This window comes from Phyllostomus hastatus, unplaced genomic scaffold (assembly GCF_019186645.2).
Source record: "Phyllostomus hastatus isolate PE091 unplaced genomic scaffold, TTU_PhHast_1.1 phas_contig_40, whole genome shotgun sequence".
Classification (NCBI taxonomy): Eukaryota; Metazoa; Chordata; class Mammalia; order Chiroptera; family Phyllostomidae; genus Phyllostomus; species Phyllostomus hastatus.
In genome coordinates, this window is record NW_025333872.1 from 90,609,476 (window position 1) to 90,627,498 (window position 18,023).

At 39.6% G+C, this 18,023-nt stretch overlaps 1 protein-coding gene across 4 annotated transcripts; it reads right to left on the bottom strand.

The window, feature by feature from the left end:
• Positions 1 to 1,774: 1,774 nt before the first annotated feature.
• On the bottom strand, positions 1,775 to 12,681 carry MTRF1L (mitochondrial translation release factor 1 like). 4 transcript variants are annotated; one of them, XM_045843779.1, is made up of 7 exons: positions 12,393 to 12,681; positions 7,927 to 8,006; positions 6,677 to 6,860; positions 6,021 to 6,184; positions 4,430 to 4,547; positions 2,891 to 3,027; positions 1,775 to 2,156 (listed from the first exon to the last, which is right to left on the bottom strand). In XM_045843779.1, exons 1-7 carry the CDS (start codon positions 12,649 to 12,651, stop codon positions 1,956 to 1,958), a joined length of 1,143 nt encoding a protein of 380 aa, XP_045699735.1. In that variant the 5' UTR covers positions 12,652 to 12,681; the 3' UTR covers positions 1,775 to 1,955. The 4 variants fall into 4 exon arrangements, with proteins under 4 accessions (XP_045699735.1, XP_045699736.1, XP_045699737.1 ...); XM_045843780.1 differs by having other exon boundaries at positions 6,677 to 6,835; positions 12,393 to 12,453; XM_045843781.1 differs by lacking the exon at positions 12,393 to 12,681 and adding an exon at positions 11,882 to 11,913 and having other exon boundaries at positions 6,677 to 6,835.
• Positions 12,682 to 18,023: the final 5,342 nt, after the last annotated feature.

The window sequence follows — 18,023 nt, forward strand, 5'->3', positions numbered from 1 at the left end:
TATGCAGCCACAAGCAGACGTCCCTGGACTTTCCTTCCACTCAGGCCCAGATGTCTGGACTCACTCTTCTCAGAAAAGAGCTAATCATATCCAGGATTCCTATCGGAAGAGAAGCAACTAATTTCTTTTAAATCTAATGGCAGAAACATTGATACAGCCTCACACCAATGTAGTTGTAAGCTCAGTTTTACCGGTAAATTCTTTTCAGTTCACAGGGGTGATTTCATCTGACTCACCAGAAAATCTGTTGCATCTCACATCAGAGCATTCAAACCTAACTATCTGAGGGTATATTTTAATAACAAAAATGCAAGTCCCAGGGAAGGGAGGATGAGTCTTAGGCTCTAACTTCCATTTTGTAGGAAACACTGAAATGACACCAGTCCTGGCTTAAAGAAACCAATTAAGACATTTTGGGGAGAATTTTGGAAATTGGAATTGGGTATTTGAAGATATTAGGGAATTACTGTGAATCTTGTTAGGTGTGATGATAGTAAATGAAGTAGAATGTCATTTTTTAAAATGCAAGCCGAGATATTTAAGAGTGAAGTGTTAATATCTAACACTTAAGCAAATATGAAAAAAATCAAATATTGAAACTAGGTAATGAGTATGGGTGTTTGTGCCATGTACCAATTTTGTTGCCCCTTGGCAACAAATCCCCCTTCACTCGACTGACTTCCGTGATACAGAACCTGGACCTGCAAATGCTGTCCTTTGCCAGGTGGCACCGTATTAAGCTTGGTCAGCAGGTGGTGGCGGAGGGACAGACAGTACCCCAGGAAGGGGCTTGTCTGGTTTCCAGTGTGCTTCCTCCTCCTGTTTCCGTGGCACAACTGCCCGAGTTTTCTCGGAAACAGGATTATTGGCTAGTTTTAACGTGTCCACTTGGCTGGGCCACAGTGTGCCCAGATGTTTAGTCAACATACTCCAGCTGTTTCTGTGAAGGGTTTTTTTTTTTTTTTTAAATGAGATTAACACTTAAATCAGTGAACACTGTAAAGCAAAATGCCCTCCATAATGGGATGGGCCTCATCCAATCTCAAGTACTGGAAAAAGCAAAAACACTGGCCTCTCCTGCGCCAGAAAGAATTCACCAGCCAGCTGCTTCAGGATGGGAACCACAGCGTCGGCTCCGCTGGCCCTCCCGCCTGCTGACCCCCACTACAGATTGTGGACCTGCTAACCTCCATAACCCAGTGGCCCAGGTCGTCCTTATGAGTCCTTCTCTCTCATACACACATTCCAGTGGTTCTGTTTCTTTGGAGAACTCTGGTGAACGCAGACAGAACTTTTGCCGACACTCTGGTGGAAGGCTTCTTGCTCATCAGTCTCTGAGGGCCGGAGGGCTCTCTGCAAGGCCTGAGCCACCTGCAGACGCGCACTGGTTGGGGGCAGCCCGAGACTTTGTCTGTCAGCCGCAGCTGTAGCCACGCCCCCTCCCCCTCGGGGGAAGGGTAGCCCCTTCCAAGGGTGTTCTGTCCTTGGATGCTCTCTCACTCCTAGTGCATTCAAGTTCTCCCCAATAGCTAATCCCATCATTTAAAAAGTTATATCAAAATTATCCCTGTTAAAATTAATGGTGTAATTTCTGTTTCCTGACTAGACCTGAACTAATACAGCATTTACTATCGTATTTCTGCTATATTATGTTTGAAGTGTTTAATAATAGTTAAACCAAGTTTTGATCATTCAGTATTTTATATAAAACAAAGAATGACTTTCCTTTGTCTATTTTTAAGGAAAAGTCCAAAATATACAACCAGAGCCATGATTATACTGTAGGTATATTTTTTACTAATACATCATTGAGACATGATTTATATAAACTGTCTTAAAATATGCTTACTTCCAACTGTGTTCACTCGTGTTTTTCAAGCCAATACTGGTGATGATTTATACGCTGATTTGCTATAGTAGAATTTTCATAAGTTGTAAAAGTCTGTAATAATAATTTAAAGTTTTTTGGAAATAATTTCTATTAAAGATTCATAATCAGCATAGTCTTTCAGTGACTGTACAAGTTCATCCAGTAGATATTCTCCTTGCATAAAAGTTTCAAGATCATGAAGTGACTTGTTTATTCTGTGATCTGTGACCCGGTTCTGTGGAAAATTATATGTTCTTATTTTTTCTGACCGTCCTTTACTTCCAACCTATATGGAAAAGATGTGAGATACAGTTAGATCCAGGGCAACTAATCCTATAAATTGAACGTAACTGGAAATTAAGCTCTTGCTTTATCATTTGAAACACAATGTTCGAACCCAGTTTTAACATGACTTCTCAAATAACATGGGAACATGACAGAGTAGAAAGGAACACGGGCTGTACAGGCAGACGGGCTGGTGTCTGAGTCCCCTCTGCCGTTTCAGCGCTCTACGACTTCAGGCAACTTATCTCGACTCTGAACTTGTCTCCCCATCTGTAGAATGCAGACGAGTAACACCTGCTGCACAGTGACACTGGACACGCACCGCCTGGCACAGAGATGTTCAAGTGGTAACTAAATATATACAATCTCTGTGACTTAGTCATCTCCGGTGAGGACAAAGTGATGAATTTCCCCTTAATATAGTACTAATAAAAGGTCTCTGTAGTTACTAAATAACAGGAAGAAAGTTCAGTTTGCTTTCCATCATTTTTCCATAATTTTCAGAATGGGGCCTCCCTATATCTTTTTTAAGTAACATTAAAAGTCTGAGAAAAATGCCTTTGAACACAGAAAAACAGTGTGAGATTACTATAAAACAAGTACAGTCCTTGACTGAGCTACTTGTATTGTTTTATGTTGACAAACACATTGAAACAATTGTAGCATATATAAAAACTGAGTTATTTAAAACCATGTTGTTGATCCTTTAGAAGTGTTTTTTCAAGTCCGTTTTACCTGAATCTTTCTAGCATTGTATCTTTTGTTTGTCTCTTCTTCTAGACGCGCGCTGTACAGCTTTGCGCGTAGCTTCTTCATGGCCGTCTCCTTGTTTTTCAGTTGCGACCGTTCTTGTTGGCACTCGGAAACAACACCTGCGCAGTGGCATGAGAATGACAGAATTTTAATGTAAAAAAGTTCTTCCTTTATTATCAAGCAATAGTCCTTTACCTTCTCATCTTTTTTCTTCTTCCTTTGTGAGGAGACAAATAGGATTCTAATATAAAAGGACAACAAATAACTCTTACAGTTGTCAGAAAACTCAAAATTTAAGTTTGAACTACAGTGCAAAGTATTTCCACATTGAAGGCATACATACTAAATAAGTATTAATCATTTAATACAGATTGCCTCCGTACCTCAACCAGCCACCATAGTTTTAAAAAACGTAACTCAGAGCCCTGACTGCTGCAGCTGAGTGGGTTGGGTGTCACCCCACAAACCAAAAGTGTGTGGGTCAGATTCATGGCCAGGGCACACTGTCTAGGTTGTGGGCCAGATCCCCAGTTGGGGGCATATAACAGGCAAAGGACTGATGTTTCTCCCTCTCTTCCCCTCTCTAAGAATATATAAAATCTGGAAAAAAATCATCATCATAGAAACAACACAAAAATTATTAAAAAGTTAATCCTATTATCAGAGATAATCACTATTAATGTTTCTGAGGATTTCCATCCTTTTTTCCTACTCTAGTTTATGTATTATATATTACATAAAGCATCTTAAAGTTGAACGTGAAGCTGTCCTCATATTTAAGAAAACAAGAACACATCGATCCATCACTCCCATCAACCATTACTGACCAATGGGAATCACGCCTATTAGAGATAAGTCATTGCAAGAGATCCTTGTATCCTCTTTTCTGGGTAACTCAGGTTTGCTATCCACTTGCTCTTTATCTCACTCACACAGATCACTGCAGTTCCACCTAACAGTGTGAAGGCTTAGGAGATATTTACACAGCTCCACTGTCCAACAATCTAGAACCAGAACCCCTGGAGGTCTGTGGATGGACTTATTGGAAATAAAGCCCCTGAAATTATATGTAAAACTCTGCATATAAGCATGTTTCTGGGTAGTGGGGCCAAGCTTTCATTTCTTCAAAGGAATCTTTGTCCTCCGTTCAAAAAAAAAAGCTAAGAACCAGTGATTCAGAGCATTTTCTGATAAAGAAGAACCCATGATAATGACTCTACCATGAGGATTTTTTAAAATAGTGATTATCTACTACACATAAATTTGAGAAGGCTACTCCGAAGGACTAGCTACACTTTCTCTTCATATTCACTAACAGGAAATTCCCGTTTAGATCCCTTCACCTTCCTGGCTTTGCAACTGTCCTGCAAAGTTTCAGCTAAGGATTCTAAATCCTTAGTATATATCCTTTAGCATATATTCTTCTGGAAACTGGCAATCTATTTCAGTGGCATATTCATCAAGTCACTGAGCATTTGATTTCCTTCTTCAGTGTCTTACATTGAGTAAACAGGTACATACCTGTTGGAAGATGAACTATTCGGACAGCACTGTCGGTGGTATTCACATGCTGCCCCCCGGCTCCACTGGCTCGCTTAGTATCAATTCTCAGTTCTTTAGGGTTAATCACTAGATTAATCTACACAGAAGAGGAAAAGCTGGGATTTAATAATATTACTTACATGTATGAACTGTTCACAGGTAAGGAGTATCTATCAATAAATATAAATTCATGTTGTGTACAGAATTTATAAGATTAATCGAAGGTTTAATTTTAACACCAGAAAATAGTTAGAAGGATACCATTTTTTTAAACTTTTCTTTTTGGAAGTGCAGCAGAGAAAAATATACTACAAAAACAAACTCCCCCTAATCCTCAAAAACTGGACTTCTCTATAAAGCACCTTCTTCTTACCATATAACAGCAGAACTTAAATTATTATTAGAAAAGTATAAGAACTGAAATGACATTTTGTAGAATATTTCTGAGTTCAAAAAGACTTTGGCAGGAAAATAATTCTAGTTTAAAAACTAAAGGAAAGGCTTATTTTGTTTAATTTGAATTAAAGGAGGACCTAGACATATTTGGAGGCAGAGGAGAGACAAGGAGAAAAGACCAAGCCAAGACTCAATTCATAAATACACGGCTCTGATGTCAGGACAACGCTCTGCCCTGGGAGGCGCCGTCAGGAGCACCAGATTTGAACAGCTCCGTGTCACGAACAACTGTGGACCACTCTGCGGCGTGCCCACAACCCTGGCGGCAGGAACCCTAACCTTCAGAGGCCCTCCACGTCTCCCTACGTGGCTCCTCTCTGTGGCTGCTGGGAGAATTAAGTGAGATGGTACGTGGACCTCAGTCTCCATCTTCCATTTAAAACTCCCTTCTCCTATCCCCAAGAAGCTTAAACCAAAGTGACTAGTATCTGGGTAGGTATGGCTCCTGTTAGACAGTCAAACTGCAGTTTTCCCTGAAATTAATAAAGAGAAACCCTCAGCTGAACTTCCTTCTCAAACCATTCATATATCACTTTGAAAGGCAAGTCAAATATTTTTCACTTTTCAGCAGAAGGGATGTAAGTAAGCAAAGCAGAACTTCTTAAGTTATTTTGAAAATAATGTATAAACTGAGAATTTTTGTTTGTGAGAATAAAGTATACTCATTTTGAACATTGTAACAGTATTTTTCCATTTCAATGTGACTAGGTTATGAAGTAGTAACCACTGAAATAGGATTCTTGCTATTATAGATACTCTGAGAACCATTCAACACAAAGCAAAAAAGTCGTTATAAAGGCAAATAGTCTTAAATCCTATTTAAAGTAGGTTAATACTGTCCTATAGAGATGGTCTCAATATAACTACTTAAAGCTTAGTGGTAGAGAGAAATTAATAGACACTGGATGATTAAATCATTTATAGGTCCTTAATCCTTACCATCTATTATAAAACCATGCTTTTGGACTGAGACTCCAGATTCTCAAAAATAATTCAAAATATGTGATGAAGGCCCAATAGTAAGCAACGGAGAGGCGCAATTCAGCAGGGCGAGTGCTCCCCCGGGGGCAAGGCCCTGTGCTGGCCCCGAGTTCCACGGGGGCTGCTGCCGTACCTCGGTGGGCTGGGGGAGGATTGCCACGGTCATGGTGCTGGTGTGGATGCGGCCTTGCTTCTCCGTCTTCGGCACTCTCTGCACCCTGTGCACACCTCCCTCGAACTTCAAGTGCCTGTAGGCTTCTGAGCCCCCGATGCTGGCAGACGCATGTCTGAGCCCACCTTGAAAATATTGGAACAACGGAATGTTTTGTTTATCTGCCCATTTACAAACATTTGACTATCACTTCAGCCATCTTGAGGTGTATTTAAAAGAGCTACATTAAAAGAGCTACATAACAACCTATAGATGGTAAAACATACTGAAAAACTTTTAACAAGTCTGATAACCAGTGTTTCAATGCTACTAATGTTATTGCTTATAATTATCAGACATAAAGCATTTATGGTATTAACTGACTCAATAACATGTCTAAAAAAGTACTTTTAAAAGACAATTATTTACCCAGTGGGTTAGTACTGAATGACTAACATTTTATAGGCCCTTTCAAAATTGGTATATTTACATTCAAAACTATGAAGTAAATGATGAGCATACAACTACTTAAGCATCCTCACAAATAAATTCTAAAGCCTGGTATTTCCAACCCTTTCCCTAGGACACATGTAGATAAATCTGCACTTTCCTGAAAACAAATTAACCATTTCACTGACCTATTTCACTTGGAAAATATTCCAGGGTTTCAAAATGCCATCTTTTAAATGCAGCATATTGCTGATACATATCAAACATCTCCGAAGTAAACAGCATGGCCTCCTGACCCCCAACTCCCGCAGTAACCTCCAGGATCAGATCATTTTCATCTGTTTCTTCTGCGGGAACCAAAAGTAAGATAATCTGTAAATAAAAAGGTATCACTCCTTCTATCATTAAGAATTACTTAAACCTTAAGAGGCAAATGAGTAGATGCAGTATTTTAATTATTTACTTAAAGTTTCTCTAAGAAAATTTAATATTGCTGATTACTGTGCAACCATCTTACCAATTAGAACCATATAGGCATAATTTCTAAAAATAGTAATATCACATTTATTATAAATGTTGTGAGGTTCAGCTAAAACTTACTAACAAATGATACAATTTACATGTTAGTTAATTAGTAACCAATGTACAGAAACTTTCAATACACGTGACCTTCTATTTTACAACAAAAACATAAAAAATATGTAGAAAGCAAGTTACACAAGACTTTTCACACGAGTGGAACTTTCCTTTTAGGGCAGGTCATAGGGACATTCATTTTGGATGAGTCCTGCATTTGGCTGGAGAAGAGACAGCATCTCTAAATGAACCACCCCCTGTCTGGACTCCTTCCTCCCTCACCTTACCGTGTTCTTTCGCTTTTATCCCCGGAGGTAACTGTTGTAAACCTTTAAGCTCTTCTCTACAGAATTAAAGAGTGGTTCTAATTTTATGTGATGGCCATTCTTCATTTAATCCCTACATGTTCCTCTGCAATTCTCCCAGATATAAAACCAAAGCTATACAATTCAGCTGTACAAATCCCGAGGGCTGACTCCAGGTCCGGCACTCTAACAGTGCCCCAGACACAGAGATACAGTCGTCCTGCTCCCGAGGGGCACGACCCACCCTCACGCGTACCTCCTATTCTCTGTCCGCCCCACCCTCATCTCTCTTACAAAACAAAAGGGGATAGAGAATACCAGTATTTCTCGTCTTCTGGCAAATCCTGTTAATGTAACATTCATCCCTGTGCCAAAGCTCTACAATTCCTTTAGTATGATAAAAACAGGGCCACAGGCAGTATGCTTTTCCTGTTTTAAAAAACAGTTTATAGTTCTAAATACTAACAAGCTAGGTCTTCAATTGTTTTTATTTACCTCTAATAAAATTCATTAGAAATAATAGCATTAATGCTTTATTCTTTACACAAATACTGTACCTGATGCTTTAATTGAGCTATTTCCTTTTGACACGAAATGATTTCATTTTCTGCAAGTTTCCGTAAGTCTTCATTTTCATCTAAGAAATAAAGGCAATAGGTTGAGTTTTCCTCAATTAAACTACCAACAAAATTCAAGGAAATAATTTTCTTGTTATTGTAGCTGAAGGTAAAATAAAATGTCTTTCTTATATTTTTAATAACTTCCATTATTTAAAAATAGTATTGGTTTCCACAAGCAATGTAGCTTTAAAGAAAGTTTTCCTGATGACAAAAGAAAGCATAAATAAAATTAAAAAGAAAAAATCTCTATAAAAATATAAAAGAGCTATTAAACTTTCCTGTAACTCCACCTCCATGAAATATTCATATTAACATGTTGGGAACCGCCCTGCCTGGTATCAGAAGCTGCAACCCCCGCCTAGGCTAAGGCTAAGGCTAAGGCAACACCCTTGGAACCGTGGGCCAGCAAGGAGACAAAAGCTTATCTCCCTGGCAGGAGCGCCGCTTCTGCTCCTTCATACCTCACCCTGCCTGGCCCCCAATGCTTGGTCGGTTAGCCAGTGACAGGTAAGATTCCCCAAGGGGGGAATGATCTAAGACAGGCACGATCATGTGGGAGGCCCCCAAAAGAAGGACTTTGGGGGCTACGGCAAAAAGGGGTGATGGACTCTCGCCCTTTGGCTTTGACAAAGCCCTAGTCCTCCTGCTCTGCAAGAAAATCTCTTAATCTCTTGGCTGCCTTACTTCCCTTGCTCCACCTAAGCCTGAAACAATGACAGGGTGGTGCCGCCCTGTGCTGGAAAGGGCGGATTCCCAGGGTGATCAGGCCTAAGAAAGAACATGTAAATTACTGTGAAACCTTCTTTGTTTAGAATGCTCTCAGTTGAATGAGAAGGGTCCAAGGAGGAAGTTAGTTTGTTCCTTAAAGTCTTACAGCTCTTTGACCCTGATTCAAAATAGACCCTCAGAGTCCTTGTTCCCTATCGTTTGATCCTTACTTCCTCGCAATGAGTAATGTGCTTTACCTGAATTCTTATGCAAAACGAACCCAATAAAAGCTGGTTTGGACGGTAAATCGGCGCGGTCCCCACTAGAGGGGGTGGCCGTTCCGTCCCTACTTTTCCACAGAAACTGTTTTTTTCTTGTGTTTTGATGAGTCATCCACAGCGTTCCGTGATCACTGCTGGCCGGTGACCCACGCATCATTAACAAATATGCTTTTAGTGTTCCAACTTAGTGTACAACAAGTGAATGAATTGAGCTAGGCAGATCGGAAGGGGAACAGAAGTTTCCATCAGTTAAACCAAAACTGAATTAATAAGTAGAAAGTTATTTCTTATCTTATTAGTAAATATTTCATTAATATAGTATCCAACTCAAACATTTAGACCCTACCTAATGTTTACAGAATATTCACATGAAGTTCTCTCTCTCTCCGGTTTTATTCTAATTCTTATTTCATGTTTGAGATTTCATTTTTACCTTTCAAAATCTACCCCATGGACCACAAGGAACCTATAAGAAGACGACTTTCTTTTTTTTAAGCTATTATAAATTACTCTCTGTTGAAAGCTCAAACTCTTCCAAGTATCAGTCTGTTCAATGATTAAGACCCAATTATGCTGGAAACGGGATAATAATACCTAAGGCAAGAATTGAGATAATTGTAGTTCATTTATATTTTTCTAGGGAAGAAAAACAATGTAAAACACTATGTGATTAAATATTAAAATGGTAGCACAGAAGATTTTTTTTTTTAGTTTATTTTTGGGATGAGTAGAAAAAGGAAAAAAGGATTAATTCAAGGAAAGATAACGACAACAGCAAAACTGAGATAAGCAGGTACAGAAAGTTAATGGTGGAAAGGCAGGAAATTATTTTGGCAAGAATTTGGTTTTGAAGAAACTGGGGGAAATGTCAAATATGTGGACTGAGAAAAAGGAAAAATGAATTCTAACCCTGGATCAGCCACCACGATTCTCCTCGGGGAACACCCAGCTTCACTGAGTCTCGGGTAAAACGAAAGATCTGAGCTGGGTGACCCCTAAGGCACCTTTCAACTCCGAAAGGCACAGTGTTCGATAAGGCTAAGAAGGCTGGAACTACAGTCTAGAACTACTGGAACTTAAATAAACAAATAGTTGATAAATTTCAGCCCCAGGGTCTCTGAAGAATATTCCAATTCATCCTCAACACCAATGCAAACATTAATTGTTCTTTAAAAAGGTATCACTTCTCTGCTTAAAAAACAAGCTAACTTCTGATGGTCTACAGGAACACATCCAGGTCCTTTGGCATGCAAGGTTCTTAACTATTCTGTTTTCAAGTTATTACAACTCCCACACTTACTCTACGTTCCTGAGATATTTTATCTCCCAACTCAGTCCTTTATCCTATTGGTCACCTGTGCCTTCAATTCCCTTCTCCTAAACCAACTTGCCAGCAACTTCCTGCTTACCCTTTAAGCTCCATTTAAATGCCAGCCTTTACTTTTGTAACAGTCTGAAATTAAAACAACATAAACACACATCATTTATATTTTTACTTAACTCTTTAAACTTCTTTCTCTCTTCACTAGGTTGTAAAAGTTTCATACTTTTTTGGGAATTGGTGGTAGTATCTGACATGCAGTAAGAACTCATGAGTTGCTGATATTTTGTTGTTTTTAAGCTGAGCTGCATTCTGCCAGCAACAATTTTTTAAAAATTGATTTGAGACAGAAAGAGTAAGGGAGAGAGAGAGAGAGAAACAATGAGTTGTTGCTCCACTTATTTGTGCATTCATTGGTTGACTCCTGAATGTACCCTGACCTGGGGTAGAACCAGAAACCTTGGCCTATCCGGAGGATGCTCTAAACAACTGAGCTACCCAGCCAGGGCTGCCAGCAACAGTTTTCTAACATGGTGTTAAATTCTCTATGGTTTGATTTTTAAACTATTTAATTCTTAAATCCACTTGGATTTTAAGCCTCTTGCATTTTAAGCTTGGCTTAAGTTATGAAACCAATTTGATTTTTCTCCGAAGGGTATTTGCCCCAATATCCTTAATACTTTTTTTTTTTTTTTTTTTACACTCGGGGCATTTGCCTTTTCTCTTAAATCACTTACTTCAGACTCTCCTTAACTCTCACCTAGACCACTGCACCAGCCTTCTGTTTTCCACGGCATCTTCGTTTGCATCTTGGGTTGACTTCTAACCACCACAAACCCAGCTTTCTAAGCATCAAAGCTATTTTGGACATTCACACCCCAAGCTAAAAGCTTCTGCTGGCTCCTTCTGCCAACCGGATAAAAATCAACCATTTTAAGATTAGTGTTTAAGATATTCTTCCCCCTCCCCTGTACAAAATGTTGCCACCTGCTACTTTCCATAACCTCTCCTCTCCCTTGGTTAACAAAGAGTATAGCGATTAAAAGCATGAGATCTGGAGTCGCCCCATCCAAACTCCGTTCCTTAAAAGCTGTGTAACCTGAGTCGTTATTTTACCTGTCCGCTTCAGGTTCCTCTTCCGTCACAGGAGGCTAAGAGTACCTACTAAATAGTTTTATAAACTGTATGAGTTAATACCTAAAGAAAGCTCAGCAAAGGCTGGGTGGGGTATGGTAAAGGATGAAAGGTTAAACTGTTACTATAGCCTCTAAGGGTGGCCCTTTATTTTCGCATAAGTCCTCCCCAACGAGTTTTCCTTGCTCTCCTAGGTCTATTTACATATCTGTTCTCACTTTTTGGCTGTATTATAATTCATTGTCTTTCCCGAAACAGATTGTGCCCGCCACCCCCCCCCCTCCCCCGGCCCCGCCGCTCGTCCCAAAGCTCAGCGTCCCTAGGAGCTGACAGATGCAAAAACTTAGGCCCAATCAGATCTGAATGCATACTAGTCACTTGGGAAACTTTTAAAAACACTATGTCCAGACCTCAGATTCCGAGTCATACGTCTGGCGTTAGCACCCACCTCTCTTAACACCACTGAAGGTGATCCTTTCACCACACTTTGAGAGACACTGCTCTGGAGCCCCAGAGATGGCGCCAGAGTACTCAACCAATAAACGTCACACTAAATACTGCAAAAGGGGGCAGGGCACCGTATCAAAGACTCAAATCGGAGAGATGGGGCTCCCTGGGGGCACTCCAGGAGTTGGACACCAGGTTCTTCCAACCTGGCCTCGAGGTCGGGGAGCCTACCCCGTCAGTATTCAAAAAGAACCCTTGAGCCTGGAATCTGAGCATGGTTCCTAGCAGTACTGTGGGGGGGGGGGGGGGCAGGGAAACGGGAATAAGGGGCTGAGAAGCAATAAGGAGATCTGGCCTTCGTTTAAACAAACAAACAAACAAAAACAGCACATAATGATGCTTTGACCTCTGATCCAAACCAAAACGGGCTGCAACTAAGCAGCTTAGTGCGAAAGGCAACCGAGTTGTCAGGAATCTGCTTTGAGTCCCGATTCCCTGGGCCCGGCCCCTACCGTGCAGCAAGTCCTCGGTCTCCTGCAGCTCCTGCTCCTTCTCGCTCAACCGTTTGGCTACGGCCACCAGCTCAGGCCCCCTGACCTGCAACTGGGATTCGGACGCTGCCTGGCGCTCCAGGAAGGACCGCAAGGGCCCGCCGCGGGAGAACAGCTCCTCCAGCGGTGGGCTACGGCAGCTGAGGTGCCGGCGGGCCGGGGCGACAGCTGGGCGGGCCCAAAGACACCGAGCCACACTCAACAGGACAGGGTACCGCATCGCTAAGCCCTGACAGCCCCGGCAGACCCAAGCCCGAAGTTTCGAAAAAAGCGAGTCTCGCGACACTGTGCGGGATTTGGAACTAGGGGCGGGAGCCGATCGAGCCCCGCCCAGCAGAGGCGCCGGTTTTAAAGGGCCTCCCGGAAGCCTCTGTGGGAATTTCCGGCCAAATATTTAAAGACCGCGGCCGCAGAGGCCGGAAGTTGAGGGCTCAGAGCGGAATTGGTAGGGGAGGGTCCGGGAGACTTTGAGCACCTTCTTTAAACGGTGGCGCGAACGTCCCCACGAACGAGTCAGGCTGGTGTGTGGGCAGGAAAAGGAAAGCCGCGAGCTGTCACTCCGCTGTCTGACGTCGAGGATTTGTTTCCCAAGCCCTGCAGGAAGATCTAGTGTCGCCCTGGAGGGCAGTCTGTTGTTAGCCCCAGGGGCTCAGGTCACCACCGAGGAAGTGGCGGTGCCAGCCTGACCGTTTGTTTCCGAGAGCGAGCTGTTTGGCAATAGGTTGAGAGCGATACTTTTTTCGTTGGTGGATAAGGCTCGTGCCAGTTGGGACATGGCAAGTGTCCTCGGAGACAACCTACCAGTGATGTCGCAAAATCTGGTTTCCTGTCCTTTAGCTGCCGTGCAACTTACTTGCTCCCAGATGATTTCTCTGCTTACCTAGTCTCCTGCCGGTCCATTCACACTCTTTGTCACCCTTAGCTCCTTTTAAAGGAGGTTAAATGAAGCCTTGTTTCAATAAACTACTGGGGAGCAAAGCCTTCAGAGCCTTGACCCCAGCAGCCCAACGCCCAACCTTCCCCCTAAAACTGTAGTTAGCCGATTGGAGCCAAACATACTGAAGTTTATCGATACAATGCTTTGCATCATTCAAAAGACCAAGACAGACCTGGGGGGTGCAAGGGCCGAACACTCAGTTTGGGAACTCCCGCCATCTGATTCGAGCAGGGGCTGCTAATGGTGTCTTCGCTGTGGAGAGAGCTGACATACTGAAAAGGGCTGTAATTTATTTTTTAAGATGGGGAAGGTAAAATATGTCCTTCACAAGGTCAAGTCATCCTTAAGTCTAATCAAAACAATTGAAATTAAGTATAAAGTTCTTACAAAATGAGCTTGCGTGGCCTTTATTCACTCCTTCGCTCTATGAGACGCCTTTTCAAATACAAAGCAAATACAGGTTTTCCTACTTAAAAGTTCCAACGAATTACCTTAATTCTTGCTCTCGGTTTGAACGTGTATTCAATCCACATTACTTCATAACATTGTTTTCCTTTATGGTAGTGGTTGAAACCCATTTTCATTGAGATCCGATATAAATCAGGACTGATCAAGTTGTTTATAACTGGATTAGCAACAGTTATTTCCCAAGTCAAAACTTTGAATTATTTTTTTAAGATTTTATTTATTTATTTTTAGAGAGGGAATGGAGGGAGAAAGAGAGAGAGAAACATCAATGTGCAGTTGCTGGGGGTCATGACCTGCAACCCAGGTATGTACCCCGACTGGGAATCAAACCTGCGACACTTTGGTTCACAGCCTGCGCTCAATCCACTGAGCTACACCAGCCAGGGCTTGAATTATTTTTTAACTACAGAAATAGTGGGAGTCACTTGGACTCAACATGATAAATCTCTCAGCTGAATTCTCAAAACAAGTCATTTCAAGAATATACTTTATTATTCATAAAAGGTGCAAAAATGTAACAAATAATAATCTTACAGAACAATGTAAAGAATCCAGCCAGAAATTATTTTCCCTCAGATGCATAAGCAATGTAAATAATATAAATAAGTGTACCTTTTGCTCCTATAGTGTTATATCAATGAGGAAACAGTAACTTATCTAAGGATATATTGGTGGATTCTTTATTAATTCAAAACATTTTTAAAAAGTCAGAGTAATGCATGTGCATTGTACAATATTATCCATAGGTTTATACAACATAGTCAAATGAAAACAGCTGTAATTTGATTTACTTTGAAAACTCCAAGAAATATACATAGTTCGACACTTCTGAGTTTTCTTACATTATTGTCATGCTCAGATTCTATTACATGTTGAAAATTCTAGCATTTTCAAGAAGTCTATTGTACACAAATAAAATAATAAAATAGACTCAAGGAAGGGGGAACCAAAACCCAAGACAATTTAAATAGGAGGAAACATAATCTGGATTATCTAATCAGTTTACAGGTACCTACAGTTATTCTGGCATTGCAAAATAACTAAGCATGGTATCTCTTAAGTTGTATACATGCATTCAAAGTTTCTTTATGGTTCACTAATAAATATTGGTGGAGTCCAAAATAAGGATATATATTATTAAGTACAATGAACATGGTAGTAAAAAATTATACATGTTCAATATGATACATTTTACAGAACTAAACACATTGAAATTATTTTTCATATTTAATGAACATCCTAAAATCATATACAAGAAACACTGTGTTTATGACAAATAGGTCAAAGCAAGGGTTAAAAAAATCAAGTCTCTTACATAATCTCAATATTCAATGTTTATTGTTCATCAGAGGTCAGTATAGAAAAACACTCAGCAAAATGATTATCAGTTTAAATTGCCTGTTATGACAATTAGTTAAGACTAAAATCTTTACTACCAAAGAGATGTAGAGGATTAAGGTAATTTTACTATTTGAAAGGAAAAAAAATTCACTTTCACCTCCATTAAATGAATATTCAAGCTAACGCTGTTTTGGAATTTTCCCATTTTACTTTTCAGTTCATTGTATTTTCTTCATAGTACTTGTTAGCAATTACTTAATGGAACCTAATAGCAGTGCTGAGGATCTGCTCGTAATTTTTTGAGCCCAGTGTAATGTCCATCAAATTTATGTGCAACACAACCTCTCAAAAATCTGTTACTTTACAGCAGAGAAGCCTAACAAACACAACTTCAACCAGATGATCAAAGTCAGTACCACTGATGATGAGTCATGATTATGCTATGCACCTTTGATATATGATATAAATGGCACTTTTCTTCAGGGGTCTTCCTTCCAAAAACTGCTAACACATGTCTAGTCCTGGGAAAAAACATCAGACAAATTCTAATTGAGGGACATTTTGCAAAATACTAGACCAGTACCCCTTAAATCTGTCAAAGTCATTAAAAGCAAGAAAAGCTGGAGAAACTGTTACAGATAAGAGTTGCCTAAAGACGCATGATGACTAATTGTAATGTGGTATCTTGAATGAGATCCCAGAACAAAAAATGTTAAAAACTAAGGGAATGTGGATGAAGTGTACACCTAATGCACTGATACTGGCTCATTACGTGACAGGCATCTCATGGGTGTGCTGTGCATGGAACTTCTCTGCACTATCTTTGCAATTTTTCTGTAAGTCTGAAACAATTCAAAAGTAAAATGTTAATGAAACATGTTATGAATAAACAAATGTCTTTTATTCTATTCTCACAGTAAAATTATTTAAAAAATCTTACTACTCTAATATTAAGAATGCTTTCAATTCCATGTCAGTATCAATGTTTTGTAGAGGCCAGTCTTATACTTTACCTTTGGTTCTACCCCCACATATTTATTTGGCAAATTACTTGATATTTATATGCTTCCTGTTCTTGGGAATGTTATTTTATTTCCAAAGGAAATAAAAATTTTAAATATTGTCTCTTATTTAAACTTTGACTTAAACCTATAATACAATATTATACACACGTGTATACACACATCTAACTATATATATCTTCATGTGTATATGTGTGATTTCTTTTCTTGATTGTAGATTGAGGGTGATGCCGGTGAACTGGAAACAGGGATTTTGAATCACAGTATTAAACAAAGCAATGACATTCATATATTCCTTCATCTGAAAATAAGCTCAGTTATATTTTCTGGAAGAATAATTAAATCACATTTCTAAAGTATGGTTTGAAAAGATAAGAAAAGTGCATTAAAATGGCATTTAATACATTCTTGAAAAATGGAAATTATCGCTCAGCTGGAGAACTTTGTTAAAATAATAGTTCATAACACTTTATTCTTTTTATGTTTATTTCATTTCTTCCTTATGGCCATCCTGTAAATTAAGTATATTCCTCATCTGGAGATGAGAAAACATGCTCAGGGTAAATGATTTGCCCAAAATCACGTAAGACAGGAATGTAACGTGAAATCAAATTTATAACGAAAGCCTCATATTTGGAAATAAAACTTAATCTGTTTGTGTTGCAAGGATACTATTAAGAGTGTTTCAGGGAAGATCTGAAGCAAGTTTTTGGTATCAGGTTCCTTTTTTATTTTTTTGAAGATTTTATTTATTTTTTTAGAGAGAGGGTAAGGGAGAGAGAAAAAGGGGGAGAGGAACAGCGATTGGCTGCCTTTTGCACACTCCCCAGCCAGGGACGGGGTTGTAGCCCTGGCATGTGGCATGTGCCCTGAACCGGCAATCACACTGGTGACCTTTCACTTTGTGGGACTCTGCTTAACCAGCTGAGCCACACCGGTCAGGGCGGTATCAGTTTTATTGATAAATATTTGCAGTTGTAGCAAGGGTGGAATAGCTAAATCTTTTACAGATGTAAGACTATTCTTTTCAGGAGACCAAACATTTTATATTGGTCAGAAATTTATAAAGAACTGAAAACAGCACGCAAATATCATCCTTAGTAAAAGTATACTTTGATAATTAACTGTTGTAACTGTCACTACAAATACACAGGTCAGAAAATTTTCTAGAAATAGCTTAACCACCTTTCACACTAATTTGCCAAGGCAGGCATTGCAGATTTTTCAAAATTCATATAGGCATTTTAGATCTAGGAAACTTAGGTGGCCTTCAAAAGGATTATTTTATTTTCTCATTATTTTATTGTATATTTTTCCTTGGTATGTCTGATATATTGTAATTTTTGCAGATGTAATTTGTCACGATTACTTTATTTTTTAATGTAAGTTAAAAATGTATAGGAAAAATAGATAATTTTTTTTCAAAATTAAGACTTAGGTATTATTTTAAATCCGCTTAATGGGGTGAAAATGCATTTTTGCCCCTAATACATAAACATTATTTACCTATTTCTATAGTCCTTTTGCAAAATTGAATTCTTACGTAAAAATATGATACACATTTCATTCTGTAAGAACCTAGGTAGCATTAAAGGATACTTACTATTAAACACCCCATGCACCATGACCAAATATCAGACCTGGTCATCCTATGTACATATTTTAGGATTTAAAAAAAGACCACATTCTGGTCTTGATTTTTGCACTTAGTAACATGACATCAAAACTGTGTTCTGCTGTCGTTGTTCATAGGCTAGTACACCCACTGTGCGTTGTTTGCCCTGTAACACTGTCAGGGTTTCTATGTCACCTTCGGATAACATA

Excerpts from the sequence above, each read along its gene's own strand:
- MTRF1L (XM_045843779.1), bottom strand. The coding sequence starts at position 12,651 with ATGCGGTACCCTGTCCTGTTGAGTGTGGCTCGGTGTCTTTGGGCCCGC. Across the intron at positions 4,548-6,020 it reads TCCTCCCCCAGCCCACCGAG|ATTAATCTAGTGATTAACCC; the intron begins GTACGGCAGCAG and ends TCTTCTGTGTAG. Across the intron at positions 3,028-4,429 it reads AATAGTTCATCTTCCAACAG|GTGTTGTTTCCGAGTGCCAA; the intron begins GTATGTACCTGT and ends GCCACTGCGCAG.